The sequence below is a fragment of the Lampetra planeri genome, chromosome 9 (assembly GCF_965212315.1).
Source record: "Lampetra planeri chromosome 9, kcLamPlan1.2.h2, whole genome shotgun sequence".
NCBI lineage: Eukaryota > Metazoa > Chordata > Hyperoartia > Petromyzontiformes > Petromyzontidae > Lampetra > Lampetra planeri.
In genome coordinates, this window is record NC_136115.1 from 2,916,387 (window position 1) to 2,933,165 (window position 16,779).

The following is a 16,779-nucleotide window of genomic DNA, read 5'->3' on the forward strand; positions in this document are numbered from 1 at the left end:
CGAGTCGAGCCGAGCGCCACTGGTGATGTTGACCTCACGTGCACCTGCCTGTCCTGAGCACATCCTCCACAACTCACTGCTTGCTGGTCTCCTAAGGCCGCCCAGCTGTGCACTCTTTTTCGTCGAGGTCAAGTTGCTCTCTCGTCCACACCGCACCACCCACCCAGGGCCCCAACGGCGGTCGTCTGGCCGTACCATCTCTCTAACCCCCCCGCCCCCCCCCCCCCGTGCATCTTACAAAGCACACAGCCTCTTCGGGGAGTATCGATGAAGGGATGGGGCCGAGAGGGAAGAGCTACATGATGAATGCGTACCAACTAGATGGCCGGGCACGGGAGAATTTCAAGGAAGCTGGTGTGAGACACTGACGTTTATTTTGTGCACTCTATATATTACACTACACTATATAGAGGAGTGTGCAGTATTTATATGGCAACATTTATAGCTCCGACTATCTTTTTTAATCCTTTATATAAAGTTCGCTTGCTTGCTTGCGCGCTTACGACCGTGCAAATCTTTCGGTCGTTTTTTAACCCACTTCCCGTGTTCCAATCGAGCTGACATTTTGCACACAGACTCGTGCGTGACAATTTATTTTTGTGAATTTTTTTTTTCAAAATTTTCCACTTTTTAGGAAAAAAAAAATTCATATTTAATTTAAAATACCAATGTGATAAAAATGAAACTCTTACTCAAGAAAAACAGAAATGAATAATAAAATAAAACCGATGCCACGCATATAAAGGATTTATAGTGAAACACTTTGTTTTTACGGGTTAATTTTTTTGTTCTCTATAAATCGCAAGTCTTTACTGCAGTCAAATACCACGCCGTGCAAATTGTGTGACGATTGAATATTACCAAGAAAATGCCTGAAACGTGGTAACGTACCTGCGAATGTGGCCCCAGGCGTTGTGTCGGTATTGTTTTTTACATTGCTAATTGACGACGCAAGGTTTTAATTTGTCTCATCATTTGAATCGCAGCAGTGTTGTCATGGTTGGTGCACAGTGTAATGAACTCAGAGACCTGAAATCGATTCATGATGATGCCCCCCACCCACCCACTCACCAACTCGGATTGGGAAAAGTGGTGAAGTATGGTCAAACAGGCGGGGCCTTCATCTCCGTTGTATGGTATGGAGAGGCATTCATCTAGCAGTGGATCGACAAATGGCTGTAATACGAAAAAAGTGCACAGTATTGACAGTCATTCAGACGCTGTCTGCCCGACAGACCTGGTCTTCACCTGAGGACGGCTGCTTGCGTTGTGGCCGAAACGTCGTGAGAATTATTTTATTATGTTTTATTTGTATTGTTTTATTACTTCCCTTCTACGTGACTTTACCGAAAGAACCAAGAAGATGTATCCCTGCAGTCACGAAAGCTTTAAATCAAAATCGACGCTATTGTTAAACTTTTCTTAACGACATATAGTACTCTGCTTATTTAACATCACATCACATCACTAACTCTTACGAGGTGTCTAATGCAAGAGCTACTAATGTGCAGTCGTGGAGTATATTACCATAATCATGTTTGTCATTCATCTATTTAGCAATTTAATATATTTATACATTTTATTAAAGTTAATGAATGCTTGGCTATGTTTGCCCTGCTTCACCTTCAGGGGATATTGCAGAGCATGTCACGTGACGAAAATAATGTGAGTGTTTTCCATAAATTGTACTTCGGTTTCGATTTAAAGCTTTCGTGATTTATATTCCCCAGTTTCCACATACAGCAGGGTGCATCTATGTAATAATAACAAAGAGTTTAAAGCTTGCTTTCATAAACTTGAAATATTTCAAAATCTTTAAAAACACATCCATTGCCGTGTTTAAAATACGGACCGTTTCATGTCTAACGGTAAAATGAATCGGTCGTTTATTTCCTGTTTGTCAAGGACGCCCGGTGGTTAAAGCAAACTGGCCTTGGTGAAAGCCTTTAGTCTGTCTTCACGTTGGTGGTGAACACAATTTGCCTTGCCCCTCCGTGTTCCCAGACCTCCCCAGAGGGCGGAATTGTGAGAATTATGCCCAAAGAACAAAAGTGGCACGTTAGCCATTGCGCACCCTAGTGGTCGGATCTTCAAGAGCTGCCTCAAACCCATGGGGGCTGAAAGGCAAAGACAGCCCAAATCTCCAATTTAATGCGACCGTTGATGGCAGTGCATGGAAGCGATCTACAGAGGAAACCTACTTTAAAACAATACATTGCGAACTCATTATGTGCTACTGTGGAGCATTATGGCCAAAAGGAAATTTAAGTGGAACTCCATTCTGTACCTCCACATGTAAATGAACGTCTCAGTCCATCGGCCTTATTGGCTTTCCACACCATTATTATCCAGTACCATTTGTTCGTGTTATCTGGGCTTAATTTACATAATGATCCTATATTACTTGTACCTTGCGTGATATTCCTATAATCATTTGAGGGCAAAATCAGTATCTAGAGGACATTGCAAGGTGCGTTGGATGGGGTGCACTAAAATAATTCCTGGAAGAGCATTCCAGACTCTTCCGGCTAAAATTAAGCACTGAGTGTTCTTATACTCGTTTAGCTGTTGATCGTACAGATCATCTCATACTGGTGATCCAGTTGTACATCATGCAACTGGTGCTTGGTTTTAGGCAGAGGGAACCTTACAGTTAACAATATGTTACCAACAATCCAAATTTAGCAAGACACACTGACAAAAAAATACATATTAAAATCTCAGTGAGGATTTTCTGGGTTGACATGGGGCAGTAGATGTAGTATTATTGTGGTCTAGGACTATATCACTCAGAATACGACTGCTCTTAACAGGAGCTATGCAGAGTTGAATCTGGATAGTCCATAGATGGATGACCAATATACACCAACAGGTTGTCATAGGCTTGTCGATGTGGTTGTCTATGTGGTACAGTAGTCTATGTCATGAAGTTGCCTTTCCTTTTTGGTGAAGCTTTACCAAATATATTTATAGATGTTCCGCGTACCTAATTAAGCTTGATGAGTTTGATTGGACACGCGAGCGGAGAGAGTGTTACCTACGTTGTGTGAACGGTGATTTCCCAGAGGGGACACAAGCCACGTTAAGTTTGGATCAGAGTGCAAAGGAGAGGATTTGCACTTTATTCTTATGTATTCTAGTTCAATGTCAGCCAGGTTACCTAACTGCATCATCTCTCTTGGAATGTTTTTGCATGGAAGATTTACATTTTAGATACATTTGCTTATGTTAATTCAGTCAATGTAGTCCGTGTTTACTAACTAGAACTGCACTTACAAAAAACATCTGCATTTTTTGGAATTAAGGGGTGTTTGGGTGCAAGGTAATGCCAATTATTTAGCCAAAAATGCCCTCACTGATTCTATAAACGCCTTTTGAGGAGGGTCCTGCATTGGGATGTTTGGCCACTTTCGTGAATGAGTACAGTATATCGACCTGTGGGAGGAACCCAGAGTAGCTGGAGAAAGCCCAGCCAAAGTGGCGAGATGTTAACTCCCTCGCCTGGTATACAGGAAGTCATGGGTTCGATCTAGACCCTGACACCTGTATATTTGGAGTTTTCTCCTTGGTCACGTGGATTTTTCTCCGGGTTCTCTGGTTTTCCCCTCCACATTCAAAAACATACGTTTCGAGTATTTTGTTGCTATAGATTTCCACGTGATAAGCCACTTTGTTGAGCTATCATTTGTGGCCACGTGGCTTCTGAAAAAGAGCCATATAGTGCAGTGGGCCTTACCTGGTAAAATAAAAAGAGTGAAATAGTTCTATGTATGAAGAGGTGACACTCAGTACTGCCATCTCCTAGCCACCTTAGAGCCCCATGCCCCCAAAATCTGGCAAGCTGTGCTGGTTACCCACCAAGGACTAACCAGGCTCAACTCTGCTTCTCTTCTGAGTTCCGACCAGGTTGGACACATTTAGGTCTTAGGCAACTGGCCCAACTTCCACCTGCCAGTGGAATGAAGTGGTTGGCGAGGTACACAATGTACGGGGAGCAATATGACATATAACAGCAGTGCATTACTTGTAATTACAATATGCCGTTGCAAATAATTGATCCAATGACGATGCTGAGTATTTGCACAGCAGCATCAATCTGACAGACCCATTTCTAAATAACAAACGTACGCAACATATGTATCAATGACACTGCGTAAGAGGCCTCTCTTCGCGCTGTGCAGAAGGACCATTGCCTGAAACGCCATCTATTTTATATTTTTTTTTAAGGCAGTGTGATTGACGATTGTGTTGAGGGTTTTGGTGTTGTTATTTGTTCTTGTGCATCACTGCCAACGCAATATAAGCGAATAATGTTGTTTACTTTAAAATCACGCAATTTCAGACGTTTTTTTTTACAGCAACATGGTATAAGGTGATCATATACCATTGTATTCATTTACCAGCCACCCTGATAACAGACACTTATATTGGTGCCATACGTTGATGCAACTGCATGGGGAGCACTTAGACTGTGGCGAAGCCTAAGCTCTGGCATAAGGTAGAGAAGAATTTTGCCAATTGTTTTTTATTTGTCAAGGCAACAGTGAATCATTTGGGTAGCAAGGATAGTAAAATGCTATTTAGCTCAGGATATTTTTGTTAAACATCCAGGAAGCATGGTGACATCTTTTTCCCTATACTGTTTTCCTTTCACCAGTGTTAAGCAGTGAATTCGGTCCGTAATTAACAGTGTCGGCGTATGTGCCTGTGTGTGCATGCGCGCGTGTGTTTGTGCATGACACTTCGGTAAACTTGTGAATTTTTAATGACGGTGTAAAAAAAATATTGTAAAAAAAAACAATCAGCTTTAGGCAGTCTTTTATTTTCGTCCCAGTTCAAGCGCCATTAACTAATAGAATCAAGAGCGCCGATTATGTAATGTGAATGTAGACTTTTGTTCGCTGCAGGCTTTCAGAGAGAAATATAGAAGTTAAAATTTTGCATATGCAGTATAAAATAAAGTTTCGTGGGTAACACATAAGCGGGTTGGAGTTAATCAGGTTATAGCTCAATGACTGCTATACATTTCCACGTGATAAGCCACTTTGTTGACCTATCACTTGTGGCCAGGTCGCTTCTAGGAAAGAACTACATAGCTCAGTGGGCCTTACCTGGTAAAATAAAACAAAGTATTTTATAGTTGCATAATATGGTACTCCATCGTGGTCAATGAATGTCATAAAGTGACCTTTGTGTTGGAATATATTTTCAAGGAGGAGCATTCCTTTCATTTATTTTTGGGCCAGCGGTTATCGAACCATCAGTTTCTGCATACCACCCTTGATCCAGCCTCTCTGCAGCTGCCAATCTCCTCAATTCCTCGCTGGGTTTACTTCATTCATGTTCGTAATAAAAGTTGTTTGGTTAGCTCGCGTAAGTATAAATGTGTCGTAACCCTCCACCACTCGACACAGCCAGTAAGGGATTAGGCTCGTAAACAAAACGCCAATTAGTTTACTACTTCAGCCCACCGGTGTGTTGTAGAGTCAATCCACAACATTTACAATGTGAGTACGACGTTTCGCTGGAAATTACATCCAGCATCATTGGGCGATTTGCCAGAATAATTTATACTTATGCGATCTAACCCAAAAACCTTTATTATGAATGTAATATTGGCCGCGAAAGCCTACGTGTTAAACTGCATTCATGTTGCTGCTGCTGCATGAATGCGTTGATTGCTAAATGACTGCTGTACGGCTGTGCCCGCAACGGGACCTACCAACCAAACCAACGAACCGGTTGTTGTCGCAAAATGCCGCTTTGGAGCAAAAAAAAAAAATCCTTCCCTTCCCGTTTTTTTTTTAGACGAGCTCTGTGACATATCGGTGACTGAATCGTGTCAACTCGCCTAAATGGTTGAAGGCAAGGCCGTAACTTGACTTACCTTGAGAATAAATTCTCACACAGTACCTTGCCAACAACAAGTCAGCTGGGAAAAAAGAACGACGTAAATATGCCAACGACGCTCCTGGCGCCGGTATAGGAGATGTATGAGTGGTTAGTTAGCCAGCCAGGTGTCTCAGTGGCCTCACAGTCGAAAGGTTCCGAATCCATCATCCCCCTGGGGACGATAAAACGAGAACCACTTTGTGAGGATATCAAACGTGGTTGTCCGATGGAGAGACTCATCACGCCCCCCTCCCCTCCCCACCAAAGTAATGTGGGATTTCCTCTACTGGTCTTTGGGCTGTAAACGTGAGATAAACACTGCCTCAATTAACATTTGAGCTGAAAATCACTTGGGCTTATGAGTTAGTTGGATATTCCAGTGGATGAAAATGGCATTTAACTGTACTGGGCACCACGGTGGGGAGATGTTAACTACCTCGCGTGGTCTACAGGAGTTTGTGGGTTCGATCCCGACCCTGACGCCTGTATATTTGGAGTTAGCATTTTCTCTCTCACCGTGGTTGCGTGGATTTTTCTCCAGGTCCTCAGGGTCTTCCATCCACATTTTGAAACGTGTGGTTCGATTTCTTTTGGCTGCTATAAATTACCACGGCATAAGTCACTTCGTCAAGCTATGATTTGTGGCCAGGTCGCTTCTGAAAAAGAGCTGTAAATCTCAGTTGGCCTTACCTGGCAAAATAAAAATAAATGTTTAGTTTAGTACTATGTGGGGCAGAGCCAATGGAAGGGAGACCAAGGCAATTTGTCAAAGCAGAGGATTTGTTTGCATTTTTTTTTACATATATATATTTGAAGCAAACTACTCTGAAACAGTTCAATCTAGTCTCACGTAGTTTCCATATTCCTGGCACTGTGTAGTGTGAAATGAGAAAATTGAAGGCGCGTGAATTGCCCCCACACTCATCCGCTCACAGTGCCGCTGTATTCTGGGGTGACACCCCCATCTACTGTTCGATTTCACTCACTGCACTCAAATGGCGGGCACTTACTGTCTGCCGTATATCTTTCCAACAACCTTCAGGTATTTGAACAAAAAATAGCTTGAGCACATGAAACCGCCCAATTAAAGTGACGTCCTGTTATTAATTACGTCAGGTATGGAGGTTCGGGGGGGAGGGTTTCGTTCTCGTTGTAAGTGCCTCGAATGTTTCACTCGTCGGTAATCTCTACTCAAATCGATTGAACTCACAATGCTGCGGGCAAAATGGGTCAGCCGTGATCAGAATACTCAAGTGTCCAGTGATGTTAATTAAATTACTGATATTACGCTGCTCGGCAAATCCATTATCCGTAAATGTCGGCTCATCTCGAGTAAAGCCACGTTCAATCATTTAGCTTGACAGTGTAGAGTCATGTCTTCGAGTTTAATTTAACCCTAAGATGTGCTATAGAAATCCTCAGACCTTGTTAGCAATACATGTATTGCGCACGTGAACACTGCCACCATTCCCATCATCATTTGTCCGAGAACACCACAAACTACCTCTATGAGTACCTTTTATTTATTGTACTCAAACCCGATTCAGGTTGCATCATTCCTTCAAAATCTTATTGGATTCGATATATCAACGTGCCTTTTCTTTTCCCTTGTATTTTTTTTGTTGTTGCTCCCTGCGTTGCCATTATTGCATCCATAGATTCAATTACCTGCCCCGAACGCTTCGCCCCCTCACCACCCCCTCACACGTTTTAGAAATCTGCTCAGGCTGTGACCTGCCTGTGACCAGCTGGGGGTGCAGCAGCAGCAGCAGCTCCACATCCACAATTGGCCTGTGGCTTTAGGTCCGTAATTACAATGGCGTAGACGGTGCGGCGCATATTTGTTTAACAGTTTGTTACCCACTGCTCTCTCTCTCTCTCAATATCCATCCGAACACAGGTCGTCTATGCATCCCTCTCTCGTTCTCCACCGCAATTCCTATACGTGTGTTGTTACTGTTTCACGCGCGCATCATTTGCGAAACGCGATGTGCAAGCACGTATTTTTTGTATTGCCTCTTCGACTACGCAGACGCACGCCGTCCCAGATTCTGATACAAAAGGAGCTTTAATTTGCGGTGAACCGGCGAGTGCCAATATGTGTTTGCTTGTTATTTTGTCAAGGAAAATAGCGGGGGGGAGAGGGGGGTAGGGTAGAACAACTTCCTTTTTAGGTTCAGCTATTTTGCTATCCGTTCCTGTGGCTGTTTCCTCCTGTTGATTCCACTTATCACCCCAAGGACCCGTATACCTGCCACCTTCCGTCTCTATCAAACGCAACCGTTTCCCCCTCTCAAGGTGAAACACGGTCAGAGTTGAAACCCAACAAGCCTCTCGCGTGCATTTTGAGGCGTGTGCGTGCATCGACGGAATTTGTTGGGTTTTGTTTGCATCGCCAGCGACGGTGCATGCATTTTAGCAACAACACTAAGTGTGTTAGGTAGGTACCCATCTTCCGTGTCATGTCGGGGTTCTTTTTGTTTTGCTAAACGACGAAAGACGTGGATGTGGATTCAGTCTATCACTACCGTCTTGTTATTCACCAGCGGAGTGCGAGATACGTGACGGTTTTGATAATGATATCACTGTATGCGTAACCTATAAGAGATTTTCTGAATGCACAATTGCTTTTCCCGTTACACGGTTCTGCTCATACGGTATATGGCGTGTGTTGCTTTGTTAAATGTTAAGCGTTTGGGGGTGGGGGCGGGGTAGGGGGGGGGGTGTTGAAATCTGTATGCACTGTCAGTAACCTGAGCCGGGTTTCTGCTTCAGAAAAAACTAATATGGACACAAACTGAGGATGACTGTGGCATACTTATCGCTGTGCTGGCATTGCAGCATGCTGCAAATGGCAATAGAATATTGAATTTAAAGCCCCCCCCCCCCCCACTAAAATGCAATCATAAAATACGTCTAACTCATTAACTAAACGAAACACTTAAAATGCTTGCATACAGCATTGAGCACATTGAGGGTAATGTTGATTTTCTTTGCAGTGCATATCTAATTGGGTTCAGGTTAAGCAACATGTTAAGCAAAACATACTCTCGAAGAGATGAAGATAAAAAAATACATTTCTATCAGCGGGTGTAATTTAGAAAATCAAATCTCTCCCAGACAGCGAGAGGAATTAAATTGTTGTTGTACTATATACCATATGTGCGTTGGAGCAGTAGCTGAGTGGTTAGTGCACTGTGCTATGAACCCAGAAACCCGAGTTCATTTGCTGGCCATGGCTGACCATCAGTGGCGAGTGATAGCTGAGCTAGTCCTTGGCCCCACTTTACCATAACGCAATGACCAACGTGGTGAAGTATGCTCATACAAACCCTCTTCACTGACAAGGGAGGCCCTCATCTGGCAGCGCTTTAACAAAGACCTGCATGACATTTTTTTTTTTTACCATTTATTGCATATGACCATATTGCAATTTACCAATATTTATACAGAGCTTGTGAAGGTGCATTATTGTTTACACACGGACCTATTGTTTAGTTTATGTTGCCCCCATATATAATAACCATTTGCGTGTGCAGATGGAATCCTATGTATGACCTCATAACCCAATTCATTCATATTTGTTCTTAATGTTGTGATAGTTCGCTAGGGAATTCACATCCCAACATGGGTTCCAGAGTAATAAATATTGCTTGTACATCAGGCCCATGAATGTGATGTGAATTCTGCCCGGAATTACATTTTCATGGGCGGAATTCATGGCACTGCCGTGCCCTTACAAACCCCTGTTGGGATTGCTCTCACCTCTTGACCTTATTATCCCTACACGGCAACCGTCTTCACTTTTATAATGTTTGAGATAATGGGAAAAAATAGCCGTGAAGCTTAAGTTAAATTATTATGAGACGTATCCTCATAAGTGAGTTGGAGGAGAAATAGGTGGCTTTGCTCATACATCAAATATAATGCACTCCGTTGTTTGCATGGGATCCGTTAGTAAGGCAGTTTTACTATGAATACTATTAGACCCACCGAAATAAGGAATGTAAACAGGAGTGAAACTTTGCACGCCTTAGCAGAATGCAACATATCTGCATAAATCATACGGAATGCTTAAATTGGCGTATTTCTGGCTGAGCTTGCTCTCAGCGATGGCTTAAATTAGTTCAAAAGAATTTTAATCGCATCGGATGTTATTATGGCTTTTGGAAATTGCATAATGGCACAAGCACAAGACAAGGTCGCGACACACAATAGCTTAATGAACCCGAATGTATGCAGTGCCAGCGCATATCCAGTTTCCCAGGCGGAAGCACGTGTCAAAACAGGGTGAGCATCTCAAAGTGTGCTCCATCTGCAACCATAAATTTGAGCGCTGATTGATTTGACAGTGCGCGTGCAGGCTTCTAATTGTTTTCATATGAGGCGCTATCTCAGAGAAATGGGTGGCGGTGTGGGGGGGGGTGCATCCTATGTCAATCCAATGTCAGATGCTTATTAAAGGCAGCAAAGTGCAGCACCCTTTGTCCACAATATCGCACACGGGGTCATGTTGTCGATGCCGCTTGAAGGGCTGTTTATTGACGAGCATTTGATAGCTCTATCTGTGCGTTCGCACGGAAGCTGAACACGCTGTCTTTGAATTTAAATATGAGTGTTGAAGTGATTAATTCAACCGGTGCGATACGTGGGATGCGTGTGCTTAGTTGGGACAATCGGAGTTCTCCATTGTCTTGCCGCCTTCTAAGATATGCAATAATACAAAGTTCAGATTCTTGTCAGCGAGCTTATGAAAGTGCCGGTACTGTAATTTGTATTGAGCTCTGCTGTGGTTTCATCATGTGCGCCTTATCTCTGATGTTCACTTAATTATTTAAATATGTTCGAATCCAACAGTTGCAAAAGAAAATAAATCGGATCGTATGGTATAGTCATCTGAGTGTGTTATATAGCTGTGCCAAGGCTGTTAGTACAATGTTATGCCCTCAGATTGCACAATGTTCACTTGCTGTATCATCTGTAAAAAGTTAATATTTTGGGCATGGCTAAGAAAACACAAATGAATTTTTACGAACGGTTCAAATGTTCTATTATTGTTCGTTGTAGATAGTGGAAAATTAACAACAACATTGCCCGACATTCAACATTCTAACTGCAACTTCTCACGTCCCCTTCCAGCTGCCTCGCCACGCATGACCAAGAAGTTGAAGGCCCAGAACTTGAGCGAGGGCGAACGGCTGACGTACAAATGCGAGGCCAAAGGGAACCCCCAGCCCGAGTACAAGTGGTTTAAGGACAGCACACCTTTGAAAAAGAGCAAAGAGATCCGCATCAAGAATGCGAGGTAAGCGTCAACTCGCTGCGATTAACGCGTGTGTGTTTTTACGTCTCTCAAATAACTTTTTCTTCTAGAAATTCCCATTTCAAGGTGACAATGGGTTTCCTCTGGAGAAGATGACACTCGTGCAATGCGACTCGCACTCTTTGCGTGCACACACACGCACACACACACAGGGATGCTGATGTCATGGTGTGGCTGTTAACACACTGGACTTGCAATCCGAAAGGTCGTCGGGGTCAATCTCCTGGCACAGCAGTTGAGAGTTTGATTTTGATTTTTTATTATTATTATTATTCAAGAACCCAATCCACAACGCAAACATCAAAGATGGAAAACACAGGTCAGAGAGCACCCAACGAACCCGGCGCGATACGCCCTCAAATAAGGGACCGACTGGAGGAGACTTGGGGCTCAGTGCCATACAAACGATCCGGAGTGGCAGATTAACGGGGAAGGGAAGAGGGGGAAGGGTGGAGGGGGGATAATGTAACCACACGCAACCGAAAATAGTATAACATAAACGTGATGCCCGAGTTGATCATTCCTGTTTTCCCCTAGAAGTGGAAGTTGAGAATTTCTTAAATCTCTTTACCTCTGTCTACCCAGCAATACAAATAAACCAAAAAATAAACAATGTTTTTCGTTTACCAGGTATTGGCCCATTGAGCTGTGTAGCTCTTTCTCAGAAGCAACCTGGCTAGCTCAACGAAGTGGCTTATCACGTGGAAATGTATAGCAACCAGATACTATAAACGCGTGACGTTGATTATAAATGAGTAGAACACATGTGCATGGCAGGTTGCACGTGGTCGTCTTGCCAAGTGTGGAAGAGTAGGCAAATACCCTCCAGAGGGGCTATTGAGAGCTCCTGCTAGTGGAGGCGCCGCCATCAGCAGTGGAGCTGAACCTTTCCCCTATTTAGAGACGTAGTTTTTTTCCCAGAATGCCCCACAACACCATTGTTTTGACGACGACAGTCACGTGTTTGTATGCCGATTGCCTGTGATGAAGAGCGAGGGGCCGCTAGCAGTCGCTTCTGGTAACCCAGCGTGATTTGTTGAGCACACCTTACTCTGCTGATCAGCCCCATGCAGGCCAAAACTAGTCCATAGTTCGTATGCTTCAACAAATGCAGCCGTCTTATTAGTTCGGGGAGGCAGGTATGCTAAAGAGCAGGGTGGTTTTTCTTAGTTCTTAGGATCTTGTATGAGCTAAGGAGACATGGTTTGTTTATATAGATATAAACATAGTTGTATTTTTATATAAACGCAATAAATGCGACATGTGTTTGGAATAAAATAACATGAAAAGAAGAAAGTTGCATACTTAGTATTGCAATTTATTTATGAGAAAATATGTTGAGATTAAATATGCTGAAAGCATTTGGTAAATTATGAAATGAACACGTGACTGCCATAAATACTGAGGGGGGTGCTGTTGCTTTTCCATAAACCATCATCCCTGGGCATTAGAAATAAACATTTTATTGTATTCGCGATAATTCCGCAAGCAGATTTGTTCTTATATTGTCTACGCGGAGCGTGGTTAAAACCTTCCACAATGATATTTACCGTTGAGCTTTAAGTATTTTTTTTTCCAAATTACTCCTGCAATTATCAAGTAATACAATCTCCCGCGGCTTTATTGCCCCAGCAGCGTTGAGAGAGGAAATAATATTTATTGCTCTAATTTAAAAATGGCTTGGATTCGATAAGAGTTCGATATTCAAGCTGAAAGAGACTCCAGTCATGTTTGTACGTGCTCTAAAATGCCACTACAGACTGGTAAGTGTACGTGTGCTCGTGGCATTGGAATTGCCAGCTTTGATAAGCACATAGTATTTCGATTTAAAGCTTTCGTGACTGCAGGGATTCATCTTCTTGGTTCTTTCGGTAAAGTCACGTAGAAGGGAAATAATAATAATAAAACATAATAAAATAATATAAAATAATAAAATAATATGTTATTTGATTTAATTATGTTTTATTCTTATTATTTCCCTTCTACGTGACTTTACCGAAAGAACCAAGAAGAAGCACGTAGTATTTATCAGATATGTAATCTGAAATTATGTCTTTCCACGGTATATCTCTTGTTCATTACTTTTGAGCACTTAACCTTTGATGGGATTTTGACAGAAAGTGTGCCAGTAATTAAAACATGTCATCTGATGTGGAGAAATGATAACCGAAGATGAAAAAACATACTATTATCTAAACGTCCAGATAATAATATAATTTTTTATTTATTTACAAACTTAATTGGCTAAAAGTGCACTGTTGCAATGAAAAATTATCACATTTCTAAATATATCTCATAGTGCTGACATTACGCTTTTTTTTTAGACATCAAACATGAAACGCATGAAAATGAAACATATTCAGCATTAAAGCCAATGTAATTAAATCTAAATCCGTGGGTTGTACGTATAATCCATGAGTATTATTGGCGTTATGTCATACCAATAGTGTTAGTCGCATTTTTTATACAAGATTAAAACAGATGGTCTATGAACCGTATATGATATATATTTTAAACAGTTGAATAATGAATCATGATGTATAAAGGTAACAGATTAGTGCCTAATGACAATGACAACCAATAATTTGAGCAAGCATGGGCTGTCAACAGCAGATTCAGTAGACTCAGTGAATATGCGTTTTGCAATTGAATATTAAAGTAAGTTTGAACTTAAAATATCATGCATTGCTGAAATAAATAATAATTTAGCTCTTAAACTTAAGTGTAACACCGCAAACCATGAACGACAATCTTGATGGTTTTGCTTACTTTTTTATTTTAATTATGTGTTCAAATGCAGATCTAATTTGATTTTTAAAAAATTCCCTATGTGCCTGGCAGTACCATTACTCATGCCTTTACAATTTGGCTTTAATTAAAAAGAACATTTAAGTGGTAATAACAGGCACAACGTGGGGCATGTGTGTCATACAAACTCTTCCCCACACCGTATTCTAACGCAGGTTTAAAAAAAAAATATTCTCCTGCTTCTCCATATGCAAATTCCCACAGGTGACCTTTACTAGCCTGTGCAATATACAAGGCGATCTATTTATAAGATACCTGCCTAAAATAATAGGGCAAAATTACACAACCATGGGTTGAGATTGAGGGCAGTTAAGCATGGGTTCCTGTATTCACGACACACTCTGTTCAGTGGAAGTCGCAAACAAACACTTCGTGAAATACCCGACGCAGAATATCCCTAGCTTCGATCTTCCACAGAGCTTCTGGGCCAACAACCCCTGAACCGAATCTGCACAGAAACCGTCGTAGCAGCAGATGCGGATACTTGATGTGCAAATGCCAAACGGTGTGTGACTGTGGTCACCCAGAATGGACCACGGAACGCAAAATGACTCTGTCCGATTCACAACAAGTATAACCCGTAAAAACAAAGTTTTTCACTATAAATCCTTTATATCCGTGGCGGCTAGAGTCCTCTCGTCCTCTGGCTTGAGATGGCTGCCACTTATGGGTCAGATGATTGCATTGTTACCATTAAGCAATTGGTAATTAAACATAGTATTTTTGTCCTAAAAAGTGCAAAATTTTGGAAAAAATTTTCACGAACATTAATTGTCACGCACAACGAGTCTGTGTGGAAAATGTCAGCTCGATTGGATCACGGGAAGTGGGTTAAAAAACGACCGAAAGATTTGCACGGTCGTAAGCAAGCAAGCAAGCAAACTTAATATAAAGGATTTAAAAATATGAAGGAGGCATCAGAGCGACGCACTCCCCTCCTGCTGCTGACGCACTTAACTTGCTCAAAACACTTCCACGTAAACTCACAGTTGTTGCTCGACATCACCATGATCCATTACTAAGAAGGAGATTGTCCTCAGGTTCTCGGAGTTCTTGCTCCGTTTTTTGTTTCTTTACATTTGTAATACAAATTGAACCACAGAGTTTGTGACGCAATTTGTAAATATTCTTTGTACGTGTATATCCCTGTATTTCTGCATTTGAAAAAAGTGCAAGTAAATATGGTAACATGACTCTGCAGAAGCCCGCCAGCTAGAATTTGAGAACTACCCCCGAGGGGAACTGATCCTATATTTTTAAGCCAGAAATTGTAGTGTTTTTAATAGTTTAAACCCCCAGTGGCATGCTCTGTAGGCTACTGCTGCTGACAGCGGCATCTGTAAACACATTCTTCAGCAGGAGGAGTCGGAAGAAATTATTGCATGGTGTCAGTTTTGTTTCCATGCCTGCCTATGATATACGGAGAATAAAAAAAATCGAATCTATATAGAACAACATTTTTTTTTTACACTTGCTGAATCTGTGCTAACTTGACCTTTGTATATTCCTCGTTTTTTTCACGCATGAAAGAAAAGTTAAAAATACGTATCCGTTACAACGATGTGCTTCATAAAAAAATTCGCTTTTCCTTCTCCGTTTTTTTAAAAGTGTCCTTTGACTTGTAGATTTTCTCCCTACAGATGACACATTTTTACTCGCTTCGCATAAAAATGTGTTAATGCATGTCTTGCACCCCAACATTTGACGAGGGAAATACAGGGTCATGAAAGTTACACAAATTGTGATATTCTCTTTTAGTTATTTTTATGTGGAAAAAAAAGAAACATACAATCTCCACGTATCTATATACGTGTGAAGACTATCGTGGGAAACATCCTATTTCCTACCACTGCAGATATAGCACAAACTTACAACTATAATCTCCGGTTTGAGCAATTTAAAAGTGCCAATGTATTTCCATTTTTATTTCATAATTTAGTGGAACTGAAAGGAAATTGACTGAATGTCTGCCCATGCAAGTGGCATAACTTCTGAAATGCTTTTTTTATCACTCTGCATTAAGGTATATTGCCCATAAACCAGATCATCTATATTTTATGTTGCTCCACTTACAAAGCCCTCTTCTCTACAACCCCAAAAGATGTTCACTGCAGGTCGTGTTTGCTAAGCGTAGAAGGTAATAATAGCGGAGTCCTGAAAATCACTGCTTATTTCACTGCGATGTGAAGGGGGCTCCGGTGAGCCCCTTGAGACCGAGAAGGCCTCACGGGAGGGTATTTTGGCCTCCTCTTCCACCCTGGCCAGACATCTTGAAAGAGTTGGTGGGCATTTCTAAACATTAACCACCGCACGCAATCGGCCGATCGATGAACCGTGGTGAACTCATGTATTACTGCTGGGTGGACAAACGTCTGGGGGGGGGGGGCGGGGGGGGGAGATTTAAGAGACCAGCACCATTGTGTCAGCTGCCACACTGGGAAATCTAACCAGCGAAATCTGCATTGCTAGTCCAGTTTGTTAGCCATTACACAACAACAGCATCCCTTTGCTCACGATGCCAAAACAAATATTCATTTCACACCATGTTTGAGCATAATCCAGGACATGCAGTAGTTTGTCTTCAACAGGCTATCATTTACTGCTGTGTCCAACAGCTTTGTTGCAGCAGGCCGCCATTGCGTAGCCTTGAGATCACAAATGCCTTTTCAGCCAATGTACTTTTGCTATAAAACCGACGCAATTCACTTTGTGCAAAGCTGTAAAGTAGTCATGGAGAGCTCCTGAATGGGTGTGCA

The 16,779-nt window shown here is 42.0% G+C and overlaps 1 protein-coding gene across 4 annotated transcripts in view; it reads left to right on the forward strand.

Moving 5' to 3' along the window:
* Positions 1 to 16,779, forward strand: part of LOC144720564 (pro-neuregulin-1, membrane-bound isoform-like) — a 492,307-nt gene that overhangs the window by 206,863 nt on the left and 268,665 nt on the right. For all 4 annotated transcript variants that reach the window (XM_078597372.1, XM_078597371.1, XM_078597375.1 and 1 more), the window contains exon 2: positions 11,032 to 11,197. In XM_078597372.1, the coding sequence (XP_078453498.1) occupies positions 11,032 to 11,197 (166 nt within the window). The remainder of the gene's footprint in view (positions 1 to 11,031; positions 11,198 to 16,779) is intronic.